At 52.0% G+C, this 26,180-nt stretch overlaps 1 protein-coding gene across 1 annotated transcript; it reads left to right on the top strand.

Moving 5' to 3' along the window:
- Nucleotides 1–5,854: 5,854 nt before the first annotated feature.
- On the top strand, nt 5,855–25,888 carry LOC116985005 (serine/threonine-protein kinase 36-like). The gene is made up of 10 exons (XM_033039364.1): nt 5,855–6,147; nt 6,310–6,402; nt 6,557–6,651; nt 7,382–7,439; nt 8,424–8,534; nt 11,812–11,886; nt 18,507–18,669; nt 21,448–21,595; nt 23,510–23,672; nt 24,477–25,888. Exons 2-10 carry the CDS (start codon nt 6,388–6,390, stop codon nt 24,657–24,659), a joined length of 1,011 nt encoding a protein of 336 aa, XP_032895255.1. The 5' UTR covers nt 5,855–6,147; nt 6,310–6,387; the 3' UTR covers nt 24,660–25,888.
- The last annotated feature ends 292 nt before the right edge of the window (nt 25,889–26,180 follow it).

Below are 26,180 nucleotides of genomic sequence, written 5' to 3'. Positions count from 1 at the left end.
GATCTCATGGGATTCGAGGAGAGATAGCTGAATGCATAGAAAATTGGCCATGGAAAAAAGCAGAGGGTGATGGTGGAAGGTTGCTTTTTGGACTGGAGGCCCGTGACTAGTGGTGTGCCTCAAGGTTTGGTGCTGAGCCCATCACTGTTTGTCATCTACTTCAATGATTTGGATGAGAATATACATGGCATGGTTTACAAGTTTAGAGTTGATATAAAAATTAGTGGTATTGCAGATAGTGAAGATGGTTGTGAAAAATTGCAGCAGGATCTTGATCAGTTGGCCAGGTTGTCTGAGGGTTGATGGAATTTAAAACAGAGAAATGTGAGGTGTTGCATTTTGGAAGCACCAACGTTGGCAGCAGAACCTACACACTGAACGGTAGGGCTCTGGGGAATCTTGTAGAGCAGAGGGGTCTAGGAGTACAGGTACGTGGTTTGTTGAAAGTGGCATCACAGGTAGATAAGGAGGTCAAAAAGAGTTTTTGGCACATTGGTCTTCATCAGTCAGAGCATTGAGTTTAGAAGTTGGGAGGTCATGTTACATAGAAACATAGAAAATAGGTGCAGGAGTAGGCCATTCGGCCCTTCGAGCCTGTACCGCCATTCAATATGATCATGGCTGATCATCCAACTCGGTATCCTGTACCTGCCTTCTCTCCATACCCCCTGATCCCTTTAGCCACAAGGGCCACATCCAACTCCCTCTTAAATATAGCCAATGAACTGGCCTCAACTACCTTCTGCGGGAGAGAATTCCAGAGATTCACCACTCTCTGTGTGAAAAAAGTTTTCCTCATCTCGTTCCTAAAAGATTTCCCCTTTAAATCCTTAAACTGTGACCCCTTGTCCTGGACTTCCCCAACATCGGAACAATCTATCCTGCATCTAGCCTGTCCAACCCCTTAAGAATTTTGTAAGTTTCTATAAGATCCCCCCTCAATCTTCTAAATTCTAGCGAGTACAAACCGAGTCTATCCAGTCTTTCTTCATATGAAAGTCCTGACATCCCAGGAATCAGTCTGGTGAACCTTCTCTGTACTCCCTCTATGGCAAGCATGTCTTTCCTCAATTAGGAGACCAAAACTACGCAATACTCCAGGTGTGGTCTCACCAAGACCCTGGTCAACTGCAGTAGAACCTCCCTGCTCCTATACTCAAATCCTTTTGCTATGAATGCTAACATACCATTCGCCTTCTTCACTGCCTGCTGCACCTGCATGCCTACTTTTAATGACTGGTGTACCATGACACCCAGGTCTCGTTGCATCTCCCCCTTTCCTAATCGGCCACCATTCAGATAATAATCTACTTTCCTGTTTTTGCCACCAAAGTGGATAACCTCACATTTATCACATTATACTGCATCTGCCATGCATTTGCCCACTCACCCAGCCTATCCAAGTCACCTTGCAGCCTCCTAGCATCCTCCTCACAGCTAACACTGCCCCCCAGCTTCGTGTCATCCGCAAACTTGGAGATGTTGCATTCAATTCCCTCGTCCAAATCATTAATATATATCGTAAATAGCTGGGGTCCCAGAACTGAGCCTTGCGGTACCCCACTAGTCACTGCCTGCCATTGTGAAAAGGACCCGTTTACTCCTACTCTTTGCTTCCTGTCTGCCAGCCAGTTCTCTATCCACATCAATACTGAACCCCCAATACCGTGTGCTTTAAGTTTGTATACTAATCTCTTATGTGGGACCTTGTCAAAAGCCTTCTGAAAGTCCAGATATAACACATCCACTGGTTCTCCCTTATCCACTCTACTAGTTACATCCTCGAAAAATTCTATAAGATTCGTCAGACATGATTTACCCTTCATAAATCCATGCTCCCTTTTTAAAGTGGTGTTACATTAGCTACCCTCCAATCCTCAGGAACTACTCCAGAATCTAAAGAGTTTTGAAAAATTATCACTAATGCATCCACTATTTCTGGGGCTACTTCCTTAAGTACTCTGGGATGCAGCCTATCTGGCCCTGGGAATTTATTGACCTTTAATCCATTCAATTTACCTAACACCACTTCCCGGCTAACCTGGATTTCACTCAGTTCCTCCATCTCATTTGACCCCCCGGTCCCCTGCTATTTCCGGCAGATTATTTATGTCTTCCTTAGTGAAGACAGAACCAAAGTAGTCTTTTAGTCTGCCATGTCCTTGTTCCCCATGATCAATTCACCCGTTTCTGACTGCAAGGGACCTACATTTGTTTTAACTAATCTTTTTCTCTTCACATAGCTATAAAAGCTTTTGCAGTCAGTTTTTATGTTCCCTGCCAGTTTTCTTTCATAATCTATTTTCCCTTTCCTAATTAAGCCCTTTGTCCTCCTCTGCTGGTCTCTGAATTTCTCCCAGTCCTCTGGTAGGCTGCTTTTTCTGGCTAATTTGTACGCTTCATCTTTTGTTTTGATACTATCCCTGATTTCCCTTGTTATCCACGGATGCACTACCTTCCCTGATTTATTTTTTTGCCAAACTGGGATGAACAATTGTTGTAGTTCATCCATGCAGTCTTTAAATGCCTTCCATTGCATATCCACCGTCAACCCATTAAGAATCAATCGCCAGTCTATCTTGGCCAATTCACGTCTCATACCCTCAAAGTTACCTTTCTTTAAGTTCAGGACCCTTGTTTCTGAATTAACGATGTCACTCTCCATCCTAATGAAGAACTCAACCATATTATGGTCACTCTTGCCCAAGGGGCCACGCACAACAAGACTGCTAACTAACCCTTCCTCATTACTCAATACCCAGTCTAAAATAGCCTGCTCTCTCGTTTGTTCCTCTACATGTTGGTTTAGAAAACTATCCCGCATACATTCCAAGAAATCCTCTTCCTCAGCACCCTTGCCAATTTGATTCACCCAATCTATATGTAGATTGAAGTCACCCATTATAACTGTTTTACCTTTGTTGCACGCATTTCTAATTTCCTGTTTGATGCCATCCCCAACTCCGCTACTGTTAGGTGGCCTGTACACAACTCCCACTAGCGTTTTCTGCCCCTTAGTGTTTCGCAGCTCTACCCATATCGATTCCACATCCTCAAAGCTAATGTCCTTCCTTTCTATTACGTTAATCTGCTCTCTAACCAACAACGCTACCCCACCTCCTTTCCCTTTCTGTCTATCCCTCCTGAATATTGAATATCCCTGGATGTTCAGCGCCCAGCCTTGGTCACCCTGGAGCCATGTCTCCGTGATCCCACTATATCAAGAGTCATTAATAGCTATCAGCACATTCAACTCATCCACCTTATTACGAATGCTCCTTGCATTGAGACACAAAAGCCTTCAGGCTTGTTTTTACAACCTCTTTACCCCTTATACTATTATGCTGAAAAGTGGCCCTTTTTGATTTTTGCCCTGGATTTGCCGGCCTACCACTTTTACTTTTCACCTTGCTACCTATTGCTTCTACCCTCATTTTACACCCCTCTGTCTCTAACGCTCACACATTTAAGAAACCCTTTTCCTTTAACTCCATCCTCCACTATCCCATTCGACACAATGTTGCAGTTGCATAAGACATTGGTGAGGCTGCATTTAGCATATAGTGTTCATTCTAGGCATCATGTTATAGGAAAGATGTTGTCAAACAAGAAAGGGTGCAGAGAAGATTTACGAGGATGTTGCCAGGACTCGAGAGCCTGAGCTAATGGGAGAAACTTGAGCAAGCCTAGGACTCTATTCCCTGGAGTTGCAGGAGGATGAGGGTGATCTTAAAGAGGTGTATAAATCAAGTAATGCAGATTCTCTTGCCCAGAGTAGGAGAATTGAGAACCAGAGGACATGGGTTTAAGCTGAGGAACGATTTAATAAATATCTGAGGGGTAACTTTTTCACGTAAAAGGGTGATAAGTATATGGAAAGAGCTGCTAGAGGAGGTAGTTGAGGCAGGTCTATTGCAACTTTTAAGAAACATTTAGACAGTTTAGAGGGATTTGGGCCAAATGCAGATAGGTGGACTATGCTTGGCCGTTGGGGCAATTGGGGCTGAAGGGCTGTTTCCACACTGTGATTCTATGATTTTAACATCCTCAAATCTTCTCTGAAATCTTTCCAGCTTAAGACATCCTTCCAATTTAAACTTTGGCCCTCTCACCCTAAGCTGTGCCCTCTAGTCTGACATTTCCACTCACTCTGTTCTCTACCATATAACTGTACAACATAGACCAGTTGAGTACAAGAACCTTCGGTCCATGATTGCCTGTGCTGAACATGATGCCACGACCTGCTCACAACCTGTCTGCACATAATGTGAATCCCTCCATTGCCGGCATCTTGCTACAACTGCTTGGAGACGTTCGATAGAGTTTCCAACAACTTATTGAATCTCGTCAAAATGAGGAATTAGAGGCATTGTCGATCTCCTTTAGTGATTGCATAAATGCCACAGTCATTGAAAGTAGCATCACAGGTAGATCGGTGGGTCAAATTGACTTTTGGCATAGTATAGACGTTGGGAGGTCATGTTACAGTTGATCAGATATTAGTGAGACCACATTTAGAGCATTGTGTTCAGATTTGTTCACCAAGTTATAGGAAAGATGTCAAGCTGACAGGGTGCAGAGAAGATTTCCGAGGATGTTGCCAGGACTCGAAGGCCTGTGCTATAGGGAGAGGTTGAGCAGGCTTGGACTTTATTCCTTGGGGAGCAGCAGGGTAGCGGTGATCTTATGGAGGTGTACAAAATCACGGCATGTATAGATCAGGTAAATGTGATGCAGTCTTTTGCCTAGAGTTGAGGAATTGAGAAACAGACATAGGTTTAAGGTCAGGGGGAAAGATTTAGTGGGGACAGGAGGGGGAACTTTTTTTACACAAAGGGTGGTGGCTGTACCGAATGAGCGGATGGAAGAGTTAGTTGACGCAGGGACTATCCCAACTTTTATGACACACTAGACCAAGTGGGACCCGTTGGGTCCCGTTCCCCAATGCGAGGCGGGGGGGGGCGCACGGCATAACGGGAGGGCTGGTCCCAGAACGCAATATTTCACCACTCATCCACAGGTCCCAATACTCACCACTCCCGAGAGAGGAAGGTGGGGTAGACAGGGAAGTGGGGTAGAGAGGGAGGGTAGAGGGAGGGGAAGGGGGTAGAGAGGGAGAGGGGCAGAGAGGGAGGGGGTAGAGACCCTACCCCATCTCCCTCCTCCTCATTTCCTTCATCCTCTTCCCCTCACTTCCAATCCCTGCCCCAGGACCAACCCAGGTCGTAGAGCAGCGTCAGGGCCTGGAACTTGGCCAGATTCTCGTACTCGACCCAGCCCTAGCTATAGACCCAGGCTCGTCCTAGGTTCCAGCGGCAGCCTCCAGCTGTCAGTTCGGCCACTGCCTGGGCTCCAGTGCAGGTTCCGACTTCACCGTCCCTGACCCTGGACCCAGGCTCGTCCTTGGTTTCACCGGCGGCTTCTTGGTCATGGCCCCATCCCAAGCCCCGGGCTCGGCCCTCACTCCAGCTCCAGGCTTGGCTCCAGCTCAGGCCCAGTCGCCGGGCTCGGCCCGCAGCAGCAGCCTCCGCACCAGGCACCGGGCGTCCTGCAGCCGCTGCCACTCCTCGTTCACCGCGAGCGCTGGAGCAAAGATCTATGATCCCTCCCACCCTGGAGTGTCCCGCCCTGCCTTGCGAGTGCAATGTTACTAATATAGATTTGGACAGGTTTAGAGGGTTATGGGCCAAGCATGGGCAGGTGGGACTTGTGTAGATGGTGATCTCCATGGGCGAGTTGGGTTGAAGGGGCTGTCTCCACTCTGTATGATTGTATGATACCGAGCCCAGGACAGGGATGTGCACGACCAGGAACTTGAAGCTGTTGCCTCTCTCCACCGCTGACCCGTCCATGAAGACAGGTTGGTGGATCCTGGGCTTTCCCCTACTGGGTCAACATCAGCTCCAGGGTCTTTGTGACACTGAGAGTAACGTTGATTTTCTGGCACCATTCAGCTAGACCTCCCTCCCATGCAATGACTCCTCGTTCCCCGTCATCGGACCATTGACTGGAGCCGTTTCACACTCTCCCTCGTTACAGGTGGCTCTCTACGTGACTGAACGTCTCCTGGCCAAGGAGGTCGGCCGAGGAACAGGCGGCTTCCTCGACGGGTTACAAGACACGGGCTTGACACTCGACACACTGAAGGTACGGAGCTCAGATGGAGACAGATGGAGTACAGATATCCCCCGTAAGAGAGACTGGTCATTGTACAGATATCCCCGTAAGAGACCAGTCAGTATACAGATATCCGCCTGAGTTAAGGTGAAGGTGAGAGAGCTCTGTGATCTTTCTTCCTCTCCTCCCCAGGTCCTATATTCGTGCTGTAACGTCAGTCGAGACGCCTGTCAGCTTGTCGTGGACGAGGTTCTGCAAAACATTCTGTCAATGCTGGAGAAACAGGTACATTTTACAGGCAATGTAGACTATTAACACCGTCCTCACCCCTCTAGGCCTGGACGTCACACACACTGTCCTCTTGCCCTCTGGGACGGGGCGATGGGATCTTCAGGGGATGTGTGCTGCCTCTCCAGTCACCTCTCTCTCTGCTCCACAGGTCAGTCCCGACGACCCTGTTCAGTGTCACAACCTGGAGCTCTCTCTCTACCTGCTGTCGGTGCTGGTGATACAACTGGAGTGTGTCCCGGACTTGTGAGTTGGCACCTTGGCTCCCGTCCGTCTGGTGGATTCCCTTAGGAATCCCCTGCGTTCCCAATCCAGGGATGCGCTCCACACGCTCCCGTCTGACGGTTTCGAGAGGAGGAGGTCGAGCCCTTGATCTGTGCCGACTGTCCCAGTGACATAATTGCATTGCTGCCTGCTCTCCAAAGCTGCAGTTACCTGTCCCCTCCCTCCTTCCCTCCCTCCCCAGAGTCGGGGTCAATCCTCCCCTCGCCACTACCCCCCCCCCCCCCCCACCCCACCACATCCCCCCCTTGCCCCTTCCCTCCTCCTCACCACATTACCCCACCTCGCCACTTCCCTCCCCCTCGCCACTTCCCTCCCCCTCGTCACTTCCCTCCCCCTCGTCACTTCCCCCCCCTCTCGCTACTACTCCCCCCTCCCCACATCTCCCCCCCTTGCCACATTCTCCCCCCCCCCTCGCCACTTCCCTCCCCCTCGCCACTTCCCCCCCCCCTCGGCATTCCCCTCCCCCCCTCGCCACTTCACCCCTTCCATTGGCCGCTCCCCATCCCGGCCTGCACCCAGGGAAGGTGGGGCATGTGGCATTTATTGTACATTCGTAAACACCCTCTCTAAACTCCCTCAGCCCCCCCCCCCCCCCCCCCGCGCTCTGTCATCCACCTCCCTCTCGCCCCTCCCCCCATCCCCTTCTCTTTTCCCCCCTCTCTCACCCCTCTCCCCCTCTCTGTGGTTCCAGACTACAACAATCCGCTGGGATGATCTCCTCTATTTTGCTCCGGTCTCCGGCTCACACGGTGAGTTAAATTGGATTGGGGATGGGGGCATGCAGGAGGGGCATGCAGGAGGAGCTGGGGGAAGGGGAAGAATGGGATGAGGTCACCAGGGGAGGGCCGCTGTCTACCCTACACTCACCCCCTTCTCTCCCTCCATTCACCCTGTCACCCCCTCTCACGTCCTACCTCCCACACCCTCTCCCCCGGCATCTCCCCTCGCCCCTCCCACCCTCACCTCCGGCCCCCCCCACCCTCCCTCCTCTCTTTTCCTTTCCCCTCTCACCCCTCATCACCTCTCCCCACTCCCCTCGTCTCCTCCTCCCCCTCTCTTTCCCTTCGTCATTCCCTCCCCTTCTCGTCTAGTCCCCCCTATCCCTCTCCCTTCTCTCCTGGTCCACCCCTCCCTTGGCCCTCCCTCCTTTGGTCCACCTCCCTCTCGCCTGGCAGTCCCCTGGTCCTCCATCCCCCATTCCCATTTGATAATCTCCCACATAGGAGAGTAGTGGGCAAAATTAGGGTACATGGAACATGGTATTGGGGGTAGAGTGCTGACATGGATAGAAAATTGGTTGGCAGACAGGAAGCAAAGAGTAGGGATTAACGGGTCCCTTTCAGAATGACAGGCAGTGACTAGTGGTGTAACACAAGGCTCGGTGCTGGGACTGCAACTATTTCCAATATACATGAATGATTTAGATGAAGGGATTCAAAGTAATAGCAAATTTGCAGATGACACAAAGCTGGGTGACTGAGGAGGATGCTATGAGAATGCAGGGTGACTTGGACGGTTCTCTGGATACTTTCAAGAGAGAGCTAGATAGGGCTCTTAACGATAGCGGAGTCAGGGGATATGGGGAGAAGGCAGGAACGGGGTACTGATTGGGGATGATCAGCCATGATCACATTGAATGGCTCGATGGGCCAACTGGCCTACTCCTGCACCTATTGTCTATTGTCTCCCTGCTTCTCCCCTGGCCTTCCTCACCCCTCCCACCCCCCACACAGAGTGCTGCCTCCCTCCTGTGGATGGAGTTGACCTCTCGAGGTTGTGCGCTGGAGCTTCACCTCGAGGACTTCCTGCCAGCGGCCCTCATCACGCTGATGTCTGCCGTCCCGGTGAGTGTGGGGCGGGGCAAGTCTGTGTAGGACGGGACGGGACTGTGCGGGACGGGGCTGTGGGACGGGACGGGGCTGTGGGACGGGACGGGGCTGTGGGACGGGACGGGGCTGTGCGGGACGGGGCTGCGGGACGGGACGGGGCTGCGGGACGGGACGGGGCTGCGGGACGGGACGGGGCTGCGGGACGGGACGGGGCTGTGGGACGGGACGGGGCTGTGCGGGACGGGGCTGCGGGACGGGACGGGGCTGCGGGACGGGACGGGGCTGCGGGACGGGACGGGGCTGCGGGACGGGACGGGGCTGCGGGACGGGACGGGGCTGCGGGACGGGACGGGGCTGCGGGACGGGACGGGGCTGCGGGACGGGACGGGGCTGCGGGACGGGACGGGGCTGCGGGACGGGACGGGGCTGTGCGGGACGGGGCTGTGCGGGACGGGGCTGTGCGGGACGGGACGGGTCCGGACGGTATGGGGTAATGTGGGATTGCACACTCCCTTGTGTCTGACTCCTTTTTACATATACAAAGAGACACAATTGCACTTCATTTCATAATGACAATATACGTACTGGAAGAATCAATGCTGCCAGAGAGCAGTTTACAAACATCAATCAATGATCAAATTACACTGGTATCGTCCGTAAACACGACGTACTGGACCCCCCACCCCCCCACAGCGTCTACCGTTCATAGAAGATTCCCAGAGTCCTCGTGGGCACCGCGTGTTCCCTTCCCAGGGACACATAGGCACGGACTTAGACCCAGAAGAGGCAGGAACGGGGGGTGCTGATTGTGGATGATCAGCCATGATGGGCCGAATGGCCTACTCCTGCACCTATTGTCTATTAAAAGTAGTATTCTCCAGAAAAACAAGGAATTTCCGTGTCGATCTTCCCCGTTAAAGTTGCAGCTCCGAAGGTTTCATCCGCGGGTCTGTTCGAAAAACTCCAGCATTCTGGCAAAAAACCCCGCGAATCTCCTCTTTACAAACTGACCTGGGCTAGGTAAATCGGTGTTAGAGGGAGGATTTTCATGTAAATAACCATTACATCGATCCAAATAGTGATCGTGATGGATTTCAGGAAGTGAAACGGTACAAATACCCCAGTTTGCATTGACGGTGCCGAAGTAGACATGGTTGAAAGTTTCACATTCCTAGCAGTCAATATCACCAACAACTTACCTGGACCACTCATATTGAAGCAACGACCAAAAAAGCACACCAACGCCTTAGGAAGTTTGGCATGTCCCCTACAACTCTCACTAACTTCTGCAGATGCACCATAGAAAGCATTCTCTCGGGATGCACCACAGCCTGGTTTGGGAACAGCTCCATCCAAGACTGCAAGAAATTGTGGCAAATTGTGGACTCAGCCCGGACCATCACACAAACCAACGTCCCTTCCATTGACTCCATTTACACCTCACGCTGCCTCGGCAAGGCCAGCAGCATAATCAAGGACCAGGCGTACCCTGGCCACTCCCTCTTCTCCCCTCCCCCATCAGGCAAAAGGTATAGAAGTGTGAAAACGCACACCTCCAGATTCAGGGACAGGTTCTTCCCAGCTGTTATCAGGCAACTGAATCATCCGACCACAACTAGAGAACAGAAGATCTACCTCTTTGGTGGCCCTCATACTATCCTTAATCGGACTTTGCTGGCTTTACCTCACACTAAAAGTTATTTGCTTATCATGTATCTATCTATACACAGTAAATGGATCGATGGCAATCATGTATTGTCTTTCTGCTTACGGGCTAGCAGCTTTTCACTGGACCTCTGTAAACGTGTCTAAACTCAACTCAACTCAACCAAATCTCAATTCCCCTGTTTGTAAGTTCACTTGCCAATCTGCCAGCTACAGCCGCTCCTACAACTCTTGAAGAGGCGCACTTAAATTCCTCAAAAATCGAGCAAATATTTTTTAAAAGAAAGCCTTTGAAGTCCGGCAATGATTTGAGCTCCAGAGTCTGTTCCCCTTCCACAACAACACCTTGCGGAATTTATCATCAAATGCTCCCAGCCATCAGAACCGGGAGTGTGTGTGATAGGATGGTGAGGTGGGAGCTTCACGAGGTGTGTCTGGACCTTGGGAGTGTGTCAAGTTTATTATTGTCACGTGTACGGAGGGAGAGTGAAAAGCTTTTTGTCACATGCTATCCAGCCACTAAAAAGACTACATGATTACAATCAAGCGGGTCAGGCAGCATCTCTGGAGAGAAGGGATGGGAGACCGAAGGGTCTCAACCCAAAACGTCACCCATCCCATCTCTCCTGAGATGCTGCCTGACCCGCTGAGTTACTCCAGCATTTTGTGTCTATCTTCAATTTAAACCAGCATCTGCAGTTCTTTCCTACACATTACAATCAAGCTGTCCACAGTGTAGAGATACAGAATAAAGGGTATAAAGTTTAGTGCAAGATAAAGTTCAATAAATTATGATTAAAGATAGTTCAAAGTGTCTCCAATGAGGTGGATTGGAGGTCAGATCCGCTCTCTAGCTAGTGATAGGATGGTTCAGTTGCCTGATAAAAGCAGGTCACCCCCAAAGCCAGTGCATATGTTCTCTGGGGGAGCAGCCCTGACAAGTCGTGGGTCACCAACTTCAGGTCGGCCTTGCCCCGGCATCCTTCAGCTCCGAAGAAGCGTACCGGGGGTGAAGCGTGAATCCCTGCCCCCTTCAGTTGCCCATGGACATCAGGCCTGTTCTCTGATCTAGAGGACATGTGGAGACATGGAACTGCAGGTGTTGTTTTTTTTTTTTAAAACACACACAAAGTGCTGGAGTAACTGAGCGGATCGGGCAGCATCTCTGGAGAACACGGATAGGTCACATTTCTCGGGACCCTTCTTCAGACCGTGTCCATCAATGTCCTGTCCCAAATAATGAAAGGTGGAGATAGGTTGGATGTTTCCAGTAGTGGAAGAATCCATGACCAGAGGGCACAGCCTCAGAATAAATGAACATACCTTTACATTGGAACTGAGGAAGCATCTCTTTAACCAGAGAGCGGTGAATCTGTGGAATTCATTGCCACACAAGGCGGTGGAGGTCAAGTCATTGGGTATTTTTAAAGCAGAGATTGACAGGTTCTTGATCAGCAAGGGTGTCGAGGGTTATTGGAACAAAGCAGGAGAATGGGATTGAGAGGGAACAATAGATCAGTCACGATCGAATGGCGGAGCAGACTCGATGGGCCGAATGGCCTGATTCTGCTCATCTGTCTTGTGGTCGGTCTTATGAGGTGACTGTGTTTGTGTATCTGTCTTGCAGCTTCCCATCACCCCACCGGGACACCTGGGCAGGTTCGATGCATTACTCACCCTCCTCTTGCAGTTTGTGTCTCAGGTATGAATCCACTGGAGGCCTGGCATTCTCTCACATCCCATCTCCTCCACCCCCTCTCCTCCACCCACTCTCCCCCACCCCATCTCCCCCACCCCCTCTCCCCACCCCCTCCCCCCCACCCCCATCTCCCCCACCCCATCTCCTCCTCCCTCTACCCCCCTCCTCCCCTTCTCTCCTCCCCCCTCTCTTCACCCCCTCTCCTCACCCTTCTTTCTCTTCCCTCCTCTTTCTCCTCTCCCTCCCTCCATCTCTCTCCCCCTCCCTCCCACAATCCCCTCTCTCCCCTACTCCCCTCCATCTCTCCTCCCTCACTCCCCTCTCTTCCCCCTCTCTCTCCTCCCTCACTTCCGTCTCTCCTCCCTCACTTCCGTCTCTCCTCCCTCACTTCTGTCTCTCCTCCCTCACTTCCCTCTCCTCCCTCTTCCCTCTCTCTCTCCTCCCTTCTCTCTCCCCCTCTCTCTATCTCCTCCCTCTCACTCTCCCTTACTCCCCTCTCTCTCTCCTCCATCCCTCTCCTCCTTCCTCCCTCACTCTCTCCCTCTCCCTCCCTCCCACCCCTCCCTCTCTCCTCCCTCACTCGCCTCTTCCATCTCCTCTCCACCCTCTCTTCCCTCTCATCCCTCTGCCTTTATCTCCCTCTCTCTCTCCCCTCCCTCTCCTCACTCCCACCCCTCTCTCCTCTCTCCTTTCTCCCCTCTCCTCCCTTCCTCCCTCTCCTCGCTCCTCCTTCCTCCCTCTCCTCCCTCCCCATCTCTCTCCCTCTCCCCTCCCTCCATCTTCCTCTCTCCCCTCTCTCCCCTACTCCTTCCCCTCTCTCTTTCCCCTCTCTCCTCCCTCTATTTCTCCCTCCCTCTCTCTTTCCTCCCTCTCCTCCCCCTCCCCCTCCTTCCTCTCCCTCCCTCTCTCCTCCCCCTCCCTCTCCCCTCCATCCCTCCTCCTCTCCCCTCCCTCTCTCTTTCTGTCTCTCCCTCTCTACTCCCTCTTCCCTCTCGCCACTCCCTCTACCCTCTCTCCTGCCTGCTCCCTCCTCTCCTCTCTCCTCCCACTGCACCTCTCTCATCACCCTCTCTCCCACTCCTCTCATGTCTCCACCCTCCTCTCTCCTCCCCTCTCTCCCTGTCTCCTCCCCTTTCTCCTCCATTTCTCTCCTTCCTTCACCCCTCCTCTTCTCTCCTCCCCTTCTCCCCTCCCCTCTCCCTCTCTTTCCTCCCTCTCTCCTCTCTCTCTCCTCCCTCTCTCTCCTTCTCTCTTTCCCTCTCCATCACTCCCCCTCTCATCCCTCCCCCTATCTCACTCTTCCCTCAATCCCCCTCTCTCCTCTTCATCTCTCCTCTTCATCTCTCCTCTCCCTCTTCTCCTCCCCTCTTCTCCTCCCCTCTTCTCCTCCCCTCTTCTCCTCCCCTCTTCTCCTCCCCTCTTCTCCTCCCCTCTTCTCCCCCTCTCTCCTCCCCCTTTCTCCTTCCCTCTCTTCTCCCTCTGCTCACTCCCTCTCCTTCCTCTCCTCCCTCCCCATCTCCCTCCCTCTCCCTTCCTCCCACTCTCCTCCCTCACTCCCCTCCCTCTCCGCTCTCTCTCCTCTCCCGCTCCTCCCCCTCACTCCTCCCTTATCCACTTTCTCTCTCCACCCTCTCTCTCCCCGCCTCCCCTCTCCCTCCTCCGTCTCTCCCTCTCTTTCCTCCCTCTTTCTCCTCCCTCTCTCCCCCCCTCTCCCTTCTCTCTCCTCCCACTCTCCTCTCCTATCTCTCCCCCCCCCCTCTGCCCTCCACCTCTCCCGTCCCTCTCTATCCCCTCCCTCTATGCAGTGAGTTATTTAACTTACAAACCTAACCTGATTACTGGTTTACGGACCCTGCCTGATCGTCTAACAGTAACAGGTGTAACAGGTTTAGGTGTTGACTCAATGTTGGCTTGTTTGGCTCTGTTTTAGTACTCTGACTTTGACCGGAGGAATCTATTTCTTTGTCAGAACTTTGTGTTTCAATCACAGTGGTCTCTTCCAACTCACTTTCAGATAAAAAGTCAGGGATTAGGACTTCATGCTCAGTGGTGATTTTGGTGGTTAACTCCGGCAATTTTGGCAGACGCTCCATTTGCTCACCAGTGACTCGATGTCACTGTCAATACCAGGCCAATTACACAAACCTTCTGGCATTTGACTTCATGCTTACTCTGCCAGGATGTTCGGCATGAAGTTCATTCATAATTTTGTTTCTCAAAAACCCTGGTACAACCATTCTGCAACCCCAGTTAATGCATCCCTGCTGACACGATAATTCATGGCATTGATTATGGAAAGGCTTCAGCTCTGAGTTCAGAACTGAGTTCAATCCACTAACAATTTCAGTCCAACCGTTCAATGTCTGTTCATAGACTCCCTTCAGCACAGTATCTTTCTCTTTTTTTGCTGCAATTTCTGTTGCAGTCACTGGAAAGTCATCATCTACAACATGCAGTGTATAGATTGAGTTCTCACTTCCCACTTCAGAGTTCTCAAGGAGCAACCGGGACAACGCATCTGCAACTGCGTTGCACTTGGAGCTTCTCTACTCAACCTTGTGGTCATACTGGAACAGCAAAATTGCCCAGCGCTGCATCCTTGATGCCGCCATGAAAGGTACAGCTGACAAGTATCCCTAGTAGTGGATTGTGATCAGTCACGGGTGAATGGTCTGCCGAGAAGAAACTGATGGAATTTCTTGATTCCGTACACGATGCTGAGTGCTTCCTGTTCTATCTGTGCATAATTGCGCTCACTCGATGATAGGGTGCGGGATGCAAATGCAATGGACTTTTCCTGTCCGTCATTCATTACGTGGGAGATCACTGCACCTTCACCATAACTTGAAGCATCACAAGCAAGTTTCATCTCGCATGTCGTGTCGTAGTGAACAAGGAGTTTGTCACTTGTCAAGTTTTCTTTGCAGATGTCATATGCATGTTGCTGTTCCTTTCCCCACGTCCATTTCACATCTTTTTGTAGCAGATGATGTAGTGGCTTTAGCACAGTTGCTAAATCTGGAAGGAATCGTGCATAGAACTGCACCATCCCAAGGAATGATCGTAGCTCTGACACATTGTTGGGTTGTGGAGCATTCACTATTGCTTCAACCTTCGCTTTCACAGGGCGAAGTCCGTTGGTGTCTACTTTGAGTCCAAGCTAGACCACCTCTGACTGCACAAATGCACATTTACTTTGTCGCAGTTTGACATTTGACTCTACTTCCTGAGATTACGGAGATTCGGCATGTCAAAGAGGATTCTTCTAAACGTCCACAGGTAGAGAGTATTCTGACTGATTGCATCGTGGCCTGAATCGGCAACTTGAACGTCCAGGAGCGGAAAAGACTACAAAAAGTTGTGACCATTGCCTAGTCCATTACCAGCTTTGACCTCCCCACCATCGAAGGGATCTATCGTAGTCGCCGCCTCAAAAAGGCAGCCAAAATCATCAAAGACCCACATCATCCTGGCCACACACTCATGTCACCATTGCCATCGGGAAGAAGGTACAGGAGCCTGAAAACTGTAACGTCCAGGTTCAGGTACAGCTTCTTCCCTACAGCCATCAGGCTATTAAACACAATGACAAATAAGCTCTGAGCTCTGAACTGCAAAAGACTATATTATTACTGCACTATATTTGTTCTTTATTGAACTTTTTTCTCTTCCCCCATTATATACAATGTTTACATAGAAACATAGACATAGAAACATAGAAATTAGGTGCAGGAGTAGGCCATTCGGCCCTTCGAGCCTGCACCGCCATTCAATATGATCATGGCTGATCATCCAACTCAGTATCCCGTACCTGCCTTCTCTCCATACCCTCTGATCCCCTTAGCCACAAGGGCCACATCTAACATATTCTGTTGTGCTGCAGCAAGTAAGAATTTAATTGTCCCATTCGGGACATATGACAATAAAACACTCTTGACTCTTGACATTGTGCCAGTCCAGTCGTGTGAGAACTTGCTCGAGGATTTCTAGATGTTCTACCATGCCCTCTGAATATCAGTAGGTCATCTTGGTTGCACACACAGTGCGGAATGCCTTGTAACATTTTGTCCATGACAAACTGGAAGATTTTCAGGGAGGATTTCACACCATAGGGCAGCTTTGTTTATGAATACAAGCCCTTATGTATGTTGATAGTCAAGTACTGCTGACTTTCCTTGTCGACATTGAGTTGGGCGTAAGCGTGAGACAAATCCAGTTTATTGAAGACTCTTGCTCCGCTAGGTTCTGCGTACAGATCTTGCGAGGTTGGTAACGGATATTGTTCATCGTCAACAGCTTGGTTGATTGTGACTTTGTAGTCACCACATAGTCGAACAGTTTTTTCGACCTTGGGTACGGTCACAGTTGGTGTTGCCCAGTTACTCTGGTCTGTCTTCACGAGTACTCCGTTACGCTCTAACCTGTCGAGTTCTTCCTCCACTTGTTGCTTTAGTGCATATGTTACAGGTCTTGGTCGACAATATAAAGGTCTCACATCTTGCTTAAGTCGAATGTGTGGAGAGTACCCTGTTATTCCCGTGTAACTGTCGGCAAAAATGTCTGCATGTTTGCTCATGATGTTTTCAAGATGTGATTTGGACAAATCAACGCTGAAAATGTTCTTTCAGTCTAATTCTATTCTACTCGGCCAATCCTTTCCAAGGAGGGTTGGTTTATTTCTGTAGCTGGCCACTATGATGAGCAGTGTTCCTGACTGACCATTATGCTGAACTTTACAGTTCATTTGTCTGCATGTCTCCAGAACTTCGCCCGAGTAGGTTCTCAGCTTGACCTTACTCTCAAACAATGGTGTCTGTGGGAACTTTGTTTCGTACAGGTCTCTGCTCATGACCGAACAATCTGCTGCCGTGTCAATACACATATCGATTAACTGTTCATTGATCATTAGTTTAGTTTGAAAGTTCTTGCCTTGGCTGGTTGTAGGCTTATAGATGTTGGTTGCATAAATGGTGTACAACCCAAGTTCATTTCCATCTGGGTTCATCTCCAAGTTATGACCTCCTTTCTGGTGTTGTCGCTTGTTTCCCGCAGATTGTTGGTTTCCTGTTTTAAGCTTGGCCCGACATGCTAAGGCGATGTGGCCTTTCTTCTGGCAGTTATAGTACTTGGCCATTTTGAACTGACAAAATTGGGATGAGTGATGACCATTGCAACGATAACAACTGGCTGAACTCACCTCTTGGTTTGGCCATAGGCGCTGCCTTGTGACCGTAAACGGCCACTGCAGTCCGTGATGGGCGAAACTCGCGAGCATTCTTTGATGCCATTTCCATTGTGGTAGCATTCTTGCATGCTTTCTCGAATGTGAGATCTGGAGTGTTCATCAGTTTGGACTGAATCCGTTCATCTACTAGACCACAAACAAATCTGTTGCGTAGTGCGCGTCCAAGAAAGGTTCCAAAGTTACAGTGTAAAGTTACGTTTTTCAAGGCAACAATTGATTGTCTCATTTTGCTTCTGGTTTCTAGTGCTGAATTTATAGCTTTCTGCAATTTCCAGAGGCTTTGGGTTGAAGTACTCCTCCTTCTTCATAATGTCATTGAATGGCATGTCTTTTGCCGTCATGGGCGCAAGGCGATTCACGAGTTTGCCGTACACTTCAGGACAGATCTCCGTGAGCAGAATCGCTTTCATGCGTTTGAAAACGGCCTTATTTGTTTCAGTCACTATCTCGCCTTCGCCACTAATCTCCATTATGTTGTTTGCCGTGAAAAACATGTTCGCTCTCTCCATATAGGAGCTGAACAGCTCTCTACTCTTGTCGAAAGTGCCAAGGTTTCCGATGTAGCCTGTGGACGCTGCCATTGTGTTCTTTTTTATTTAAGTCTGTTCAAAAACCCCAATTTCCTGTCTGTTCTGGTGTAGCAATTCACCTAAAACTTAGCTGTACTAAGGCTATACAGCTTGAGGAACTGGACAAAAAAAACTCAGTCTAAAATCCAATATAATCCCAAGGACGGCATCTTGCCACGTAGTCACAACATAGAGATAGCCTGACAAACTCTCGATGATTTGTACAGCTGCTGTTTTAAACAACAGTCCCATGCATGGAAGAATCTGCGGCTTATCGTGTCCAGTTCACAAATAACTGCGACACAGCTCCATATTTGCTGTTTAAAATGTTAAACAATACCTCATGTTGCAAAACAGTCCTGCACTTTATTTCAAGGATGAGTTCACAAACTCTATCCCGTACTCGTCGCCAATTTTGTTATATTCCTGACGGCAGAATGAAGCACTGGACTTACACACTGGTTGCCTGGATCACGAGAGAGTTTTATTACCCAGCATTCCCTGCTTATATTGAAGACCAACTCATTAACATACACGTGAATATGTATGAATACATTACACCCCTCTCTCTCCTGCTCTCTCTCCCCTGCACTCTCTCTCCTGCTGCTCGCTCTCTCTTGCTCTCTCTCCCCGCTCTCTCCCCTGCTCCCTTTCTCCCCTGTTCTCTCTCTCGGACTCTGCACTGTCTCTCTTTCTCTCTCTCTCCCCTGCTCTCTCTCACTCTCACTCTCTCTCTCTCTCTCTCTCTCTCTCTCTCTCTCTCTCTCTCTCTCTCTCTCTCTCTCTCTCTCTCTCTCTCTCACACACAGGGAGCCGCTGCCGATCTCCTGCACTCTGAACTCTGGCCCTCTCTCTGGCAGCGAGTCGCTTTCGCTCTGCATCTCCCCCTGGACCGTCCCATCATGGAGGGGGAGACTCCCCGAGCCGGCAGAGCCACCCCCACCCCCGACTGGATCTCCCTCTCCCCGTCTGGTGAGTCTCCACTTCTGTCACCCCTCCCCCGCACTCCCTCCTCCCTCCTCTGCCTCTCCGTCTCCCCTCACACTCCCTCCTTCCCCCTCTCCCCCTCCATCTCCCCTCCCCCTGCACTCCCTCCATCCCCCCCTCTTCCACTTTGGTTAATCTCGCACTCCCTCTCCCTCCCCTCCCACTCCCTCCCTTTTCTCCTCTGCCCCTCCGTCTCCCCTCACTCCCTCCCTCCCCTCTCTGCCCCTCCGTCTCCCCTCCCCCCGCACACCCTCCATCCTCTCCACCTCCGTCTCCCCTCCCCCCTCCATCTCTCCTCCCCCGCATTCCCCCCTCTCCCCCCCCCCCCCCCTCCGTCTCCCCTACCTCCGCACTCCCTCCCTCCCCCCTCTCCCCCTCCAGTGAGTCTCCCGGTCCTTCCATCTCTCTCTCCTCCCCCGCACTCTTAGGGATAGGTTATACGGGCATTTGGATGGGCAAGGGCTGATTAGGGATAAGTCAGCATGGTTTTGTACATGGAAGGTCGTGTCTCACAAATTAGTTTTTTGAAGACGTGACCAAAAAGGTTGTGAGGGCAGATCTGTATGTATATATGGACTTTAGCCAAGCATTCATCAACATGGTCGGCTGCTCAGGAAGGTTAGATCACATTGGATCCCAGGAGAGATAGCTGAAGGGATAGAAAATTGGCTCACAGAAAGATATAGAGAGGGTGATGGTGGAAGGTTGCTCCTCGGACTGGATGCCTGTGACTAGTGGTGTGCCTCAGGCTTACTGCTTGTCATTTATATCAATACTCTACATCAATGGTTTTGATGAGTTCATACAGGGCAAGATTAGCAAGTTTGCTGATGATACAAAAGTGGGTGGTTTATTTGTGAAAAATTGCAGCAGAATCTGGATCGATTGGCCAGGCAGGCTGAGGAACGGTTGATGGAACTTAATACAAAGAAATGTGAGGTGTTGCATTTTCGGAAGTCTATCATGGGCAGGACCTACACAGGGCTCTGGAGGTTGTTATCGAGCAGAGGGATCAAGGAGTACAGGTGCATGGTTCCTTCAAGGTCGAGTCGCAGGTAGATAAGGTGGTCAAATGGCTTTTGGCTTATTGGCCTTCATCAGTCAGGGTATTGCGTATACAAGTTGGGAGGTCATGTTGCAGTTGTATAGAGACCGCATTTAGAATATTGTGTTCAGTTCTGGGCACCATGTTATAGGAATGATGTTGTCAAGCTGGAATGTGTACAGAGAAGATTTACGAGGATGTTGCCAGGAGGGTGTGAGCTATAGAGAAAGGTTGAGTAGGCTGGGACTCTATTCCATGGAGCCCAGGAGGATGAGGGGAGATCTTATTGAGGTGTATAATATCATGAGAGGGATAGATCGGGTAGACGCATAGTCTCCTACCCCAAATATGGGAATCGAGGACCAGAGGTAATAGGTTTCAGGTGAAGGGGAAAAGATTTAATAGGAATCTGACGGGTAACTTTTTCACACAAAGGGTGGTGGGTGTATGGACCAAGCTGCCAGAGGAGGTAGTTGAGGCTGGGACTATCCCAACGTTTACGAAATATTTAGACAGGTACATGGATAGGACAGGTTTGGAGGGATATGGACCAAACGCGGGCAGTAGCTGGGACATGTTGGCCGGTGTGGGCAAGTTGTGCGGAAGGGCCTGTATTACTCTATGATTCTGACACCCTCCTTCCTCGCTCTCCCCCTCTGCTGAGTCCACTCTTACTGCCCATCCTTCTTCCTCCCTCCGTCCTTCCCCCTCCCTCTTGCTACTTCGGTAATTCCGGTCCTAAACTTACCCCCCTTAGTCTGGTTCAGTCAAACACCGAATACGAGCACTGGAAATCCAACTCTCTTTATTACACAATACCAGGACAATACCTAATCCAACACCACGGATCCGATCCTTGTCTCCACTTACTCGAGCCCAACAGCCTCGTGCAAATAGAACACACACCCCAGAAGATTGGCAGACACCAATGTGCCCCCCACTCTTTCATACCTTTAGAGACCCTTGGCGTGCAAATACATAGGGGAGCAATCCTTACAAGCCAATTATCGATAAGGACTGCAGAATACATTGAATGACGGTTCCCAAATCATATAATATCACATAACATAGTTTCAACACAAAGCACTTCGGGGGAAACACTTCTGTTAAGTAAGGACACATTATCCCAGATAAAGTAAACATCTTGGGTGTGGCCCCTCTACTGGACCAATCATAATTAGCGATGGGAAGACTATTATTGTAATCCATCATTTCCCCAACCAATCCCAAGCATGCAATTGTAACAGGACCTGGCTCCTTCTGCAAAATCTCATACATATTAGCAATTAAAGGGCATCTGGACATCAAACTCTATTCAACCCCTTCCCAGACCACAGACTTTCTGGAACCATGGTCCTCATGGTCTTGCAGCTTTTGCAAAAGATGACAAGCAGGTTTTACAGAAGCAGAAATCCTCCATTTTGTCCAGTACCCAAACTGTCTGATATTAGCACTTCCATCCGTCTCACATGCTGCAACCCTCTCCATCCTTCTCCCCCTCATACTTTCTACCTTGCTCCAACCCTCTCCTCCCCCCCCCTCCTGTGATTCCCAACTCATCCTTTCCTTCCCATTCCTCCTCCACCACATTGCCCCACTGACCACCTCTCTTCCTCTCCCTCTCCGCCCACATCATTGCCCCACGGACCACCCTTCTCTCTCCCCACCCCTGGCTCTCCCCCACAGCACTGCCGTTCTGACCCCTCTCTCTGGGACAGGGTTCCTGGCCTTCCTCACCATCGCTACACATGTTTTCACGGCGGCCCCGTCCCAGTGCATCGCTCTGATGTCCAGTCCCACCAGCGTCGTCCTGACAACCCTCGGTCACCTGTTGACGGAGCAGTTCCTGCATCACCTGGACCAGAGGTCAGTGGTTCCGCATCACCGTCCCGTCACACACAGAGTGCATCTCCCCCGCGTTGTGCCATCACACACACACAGTGCATCTCCCCCCGCATCGACCCGTCACACAGAGTGCATCTCCCCCGCATCGACCCGTCACACACAGAGTGCAGCTCCCCCGCATCGACTCGTCACACACACAGCGCATCTCCCCCCGCATCGACCCGTCACACACAGAGTGCATCTCCCCCGCATCGACCCGCCACACACACAGTGCATCTCCCCCCGCATCGACCCGTCACACACACAGAGTGCAGCTCCCCCGCATCGACCCGTCACACACACAGTGCATCACCCCCCGCATCGACCCGTCACACACAGAGTGCATCTCCCCCGCATCGACCCGTCACACACACAGTGCATCTCCCCCCGCATCGACCCGTCACACACACAGTGCAGCTCCCCCCGCATCGACCCGTCACACACAGAGTGCAACTCCCCCGCATCGACCGTCACACACACAGTGCATCTCCCCCCGCATCGACCCGTCACACACACAGTGCAGCTCCCCCCGCATCGACCCGTCACACACAGAGTGCAACTCCCCCGCATCGACCGTCACACACACACTGCAGCTCCCCCCGCATCGACCCGTCACACACACAGTGCATCTCCCCCCGCATCGACCCGTCACACACACAGTGCAGCTCCCCCCGCATCGACCCGTCACACACAGAGTGCAGCTCCCCCGCATTGTGCCGTCACACACAGAGTGCATCTCCCCCCGCATTGTGCCGTCACACACAGAGTGCAGCTCCCCCGCATCGACCCGTCATACACAGAGTGCAGCTCCCCCGCATTGTGCCGTCACACACACAGTGCAGCTCCCCCGCACCGACCCGTCACACAGTGCAGCTCCCCCGCATTGTGCCTTCACACAGAGTGCAGCTCCCCCGCATCGACCCGTCACACAGAGTGCAGCTCCCCGCGTTGTGCCGTCACACACACAGTGCAGCTCCCCCGCATTGTGCCGTCACACAGAGTGCAGCTCCCCCCGCATCGACCCGTCACACACACAGTGCAGCTCCCCCCGCATCGACCCGTCATACACAGAGTGCAGCTCCCCCGCATCGACCCGTCACACACACAGTGCAGCTCCCCCCGCATCGACCCGTCACACACACAGTGCAGCTCCCCCGCGTTGTGCCGTCCCACACAGAGTGCAGCTCCCCCGCATCGACCCGTCATACACAGAGTGCAGCTCCCCCGCATCGACCCGTCACACACACAGTGCAGCTCCCCCCGCATCGACCCGTCACACACAGTGCAGCTCCCCCGCGTTGTGCCGTCCCACACAGAGTGCAGCTCCCCCGCATCGACCCGTCACACACAGAGTGCAGCTCCCCCGCGTAGTGCCGTCACACAGAGTGCAGCTCCCCCCGCATCGACCCGTCACACACAGAGTGCAACTCCCCCCGCATCGACCCGTCACACACACAGTGCATCTCCCCCCGCATCGACCCGTCACACACAGAGTGCAGCTCCCCCCGCATCGACCCGTCATACACAGAGTGCAGCTCCCCCACATCGACCCGTCACACACAGAGTGCAGCTCCCCCGCGTTGTGCCGTCCCACACAGATTGCAGCTCCCCCGCGTAGTGCCATCACACAGAGTGCAGCTCCCCCGCATTGTGCCGTCCCACACAGAGTGCAGCTCCCCCTCATCGTGCCGTCCCACACACAGAGTGCAGCTCCCCCTCATCGTGCCGTCCCACACACAGAGTGCAGCTCCCTCCCCCGCATCGTCGCGTCACACACAGAGTGCAGCTCCCTCCCCCGCACTGTCCCGTACACACACATTGCAGCTCCCCTGCATCGTGCCGTGGAGTGGTGGGTGTGAGCTGTGTTCCAGGGCCATTATCCTGTGTCTCTGACAGGCTCGGGGCCGTGGGGGAGCTGCCTCAGGACTGTGGGTGGTGGCTGGTTCTGCGTGTCTGCCAGCTCCTGTGTTTCCCCTTCGCTGTCGACGTGGAGGGGCCACTCCTGACTGATGTTCTGCGGGCTTTCCTGGAGGTGGAGGTGGTGCCGCACCTGGCCCTGGTAGGTACCGGCTCCTCATTGGCGTAGCCCCACCACACATACCTCACTGGCGTGGCCCCGCCACACATACCTCATTGGCGTGGCCCCCTCACTACTCCCCTCCCTACTTCCCCCTCCCCTCCCTACCTCCTGCTCACTCCCCTCTCCCTCGCTCCCCCTCACTCCCCTCTCCCTCACTCCCACTCCCCCTCACTCCCTACCTCCCCCGCACTCCCCTCCCCCCCTCTCCCCTCCCTACCTCCCCCTCACTCTCCTCTTCCCCTCCCCCTCCCCCTCAATCCCATACCTCCCCCTCACTCCCCTCACTCCCCTCCCTACCTCCTCCTCACTCCCATACCTCCCTCTCACTCCCCTCCCCCTCCTCACTCCCATACCTCCCCCTCACTCCCCTCCCTACCTCCTCCTCACTCCCATACCTCCCCCTCACTCCCCTCCCCCTCCCTCACTCCCCTCTCCCCCTCACTCCCTAACTCCCCCTCACTCCCTACCTCCCCCTCACTCCCATACCTCCCCCTCACTCCCATACCTCCCCCTCACTCCCCTCTCCCCCTCTCTCCCCTCCCTACCTCCCCCTCACTCCCATACCTCCCCCTCACTCCCCTCTTCCATCACTACCTTGCACACCCTCGCTTTTGACACACAGCAGACAACAGAAACACATTTTACCACATTTCTCGTTCTATTGGAAACATTCCAAATGTGACTATTTGGGTGCTGATATATTTTTTTCTCTCCCTCACCTTCCTCCCCTCTCCCCACTGTGCCACTTCCCTCCTCCCCCAACCCCCCCCCCCCCCCCTACAGATGACCCTCTCCCGCCCTCCACCCCCGGATCCTGACCTGCCCCTCTCCCTCCTGTGCCGACTGTCTCTCTGCGGGCCCCCCTTCATCTCCCAGCTGCTCTCCCAGTCGGGCAGGGGGTTGGGGGCTGGGAGCCAGCCTTGTCCTGAGGGGAGGGAGGGTGGGGGAGGGGGATTGAGGCGGTAGAGCAGAAGGCTTGTGGAGTGAGGGGTTGTGGGGTGAGTAAGCAAGGAGGTAGAGTGAGGGGTTGGGCAGTGAGTGGATGTAGAGTGAGGGGGTGAGGAGGTGAGATAGAGTGAGGGATTGGGGAGTGAGGAGGAGCCGGAATAGCCAGCACCAGAACGGGGCGGAGGGGGTTGGGGGGTGCTCAAGCAGGGGTAGACAAGGGCAGAGGTCATTGGGGGTGGAATCACACGAAGACAACAGACAATAGGTGCAGGAGTAGGCCATTTGGCTGATCATCCACAATCAGTACTCTGTTCCTGCCTTCTCCCCATATCCCCTGACTCCGCTATCTTTAAGAGCTCTATCTAATTCTCGCTTGAAAGCATCCAGAGAATCGGCCTCCACCGCCTTCTGAGGCAGAGAATTCCACAGATTCACAACTCTCTGGGTAAAAAAAGTCTCTCCTCATCTCCGTTCTAAATGGCCTGCCCCATATTCTTAAAGTGGCCCCTGGTTCTGGTCTCCACCAACATCGGGAACATGTTTCCTGTTTCTAACGTTTCCAATCGCTTAATAATCTTATGCTTCAATAAGATACCCTCTCATCCTTCTAAACTCCAGAGTATGCAAGCCCAGTCGCTCCATTCTTTCAACATACGACAGTCCCTCCATCCCGGGAATTAACCTCGATGACGATGTCGAAGGTTACAGACGGTGATAGGCACTAAGGGTCAGAGGTTTTAAGCAGGTCACCAAGACAAAGTGCGAGGTCAGTGCGAGGTCAGAAGGTCATGGGTGAGAGGGCAGAATCCACGATTAGTCACTTGGGCAAGACGTCAGGGTTGGAGCTGGGCAGAGGTTGGGGTCACGTGGGCGATGGACACGGGTCGGGGTTATAGGTCAGGGGGAGGATCTCCACCATCCATGCCATGCCCTCTTCTCGCTGCCACCATCGGGCAGGAGGTACAGAAGCTTGAAGTCCCACACCACCAGGTTCAGGAACGGACCATCCTGCAACCATCAAGACCCTGAACCGCTGGCTCATCGACCAACCTCCTGCACTATCAAGGCATCGTTCACTAACTGCAGATTTACACCAAGGTCGGGTGCTTTTGCAGTCTCTTTCTACTCTCGGTCTTGTAGAATTTATGTCCAATGTATGCAGAATACATGTGCAATTTTTTCACTATTTTTGCACCAATTTACATTAAAGTCACTTGTTCAGTGCAAGATTTTTCTCTCTTGAAGAATGTGTCTATGTTATGTACATTACATGTACAATTTATGCATCACATGCATGATTTATCATGTAAGAAGGATGATGGTTTAAACCGAAGATAGACACAAAAAGCTGGGGTAACTCAGCAGGTCAGACAGCATCTCTGGAGAAAAGGAATAGGTGGCGATTCGGGTCGAGATCCTTCTTCATATTGAGAGTCAGGAAAAGGAACGAGAGATATGGACGATGATGAGAGATATAGAACAAATGAATGCGAGATATACAAAAAAGTAACGATAAAGGAAACAGACCATTGGTAGCTG

Source organism: Amblyraja radiata, chromosome 21 (genome assembly GCF_010909765.2).
Source record: "Amblyraja radiata isolate CabotCenter1 chromosome 21, sAmbRad1.1.pri, whole genome shotgun sequence".
Classification (NCBI taxonomy): domain Eukaryota; kingdom Metazoa; phylum Chordata; class Chondrichthyes; order Rajiformes; family Rajidae; genus Amblyraja; species Amblyraja radiata.
Note: the sequence above shows the minus strand (reverse complement) of the source record. Positions and strands in the feature narration are given on the sequence as shown.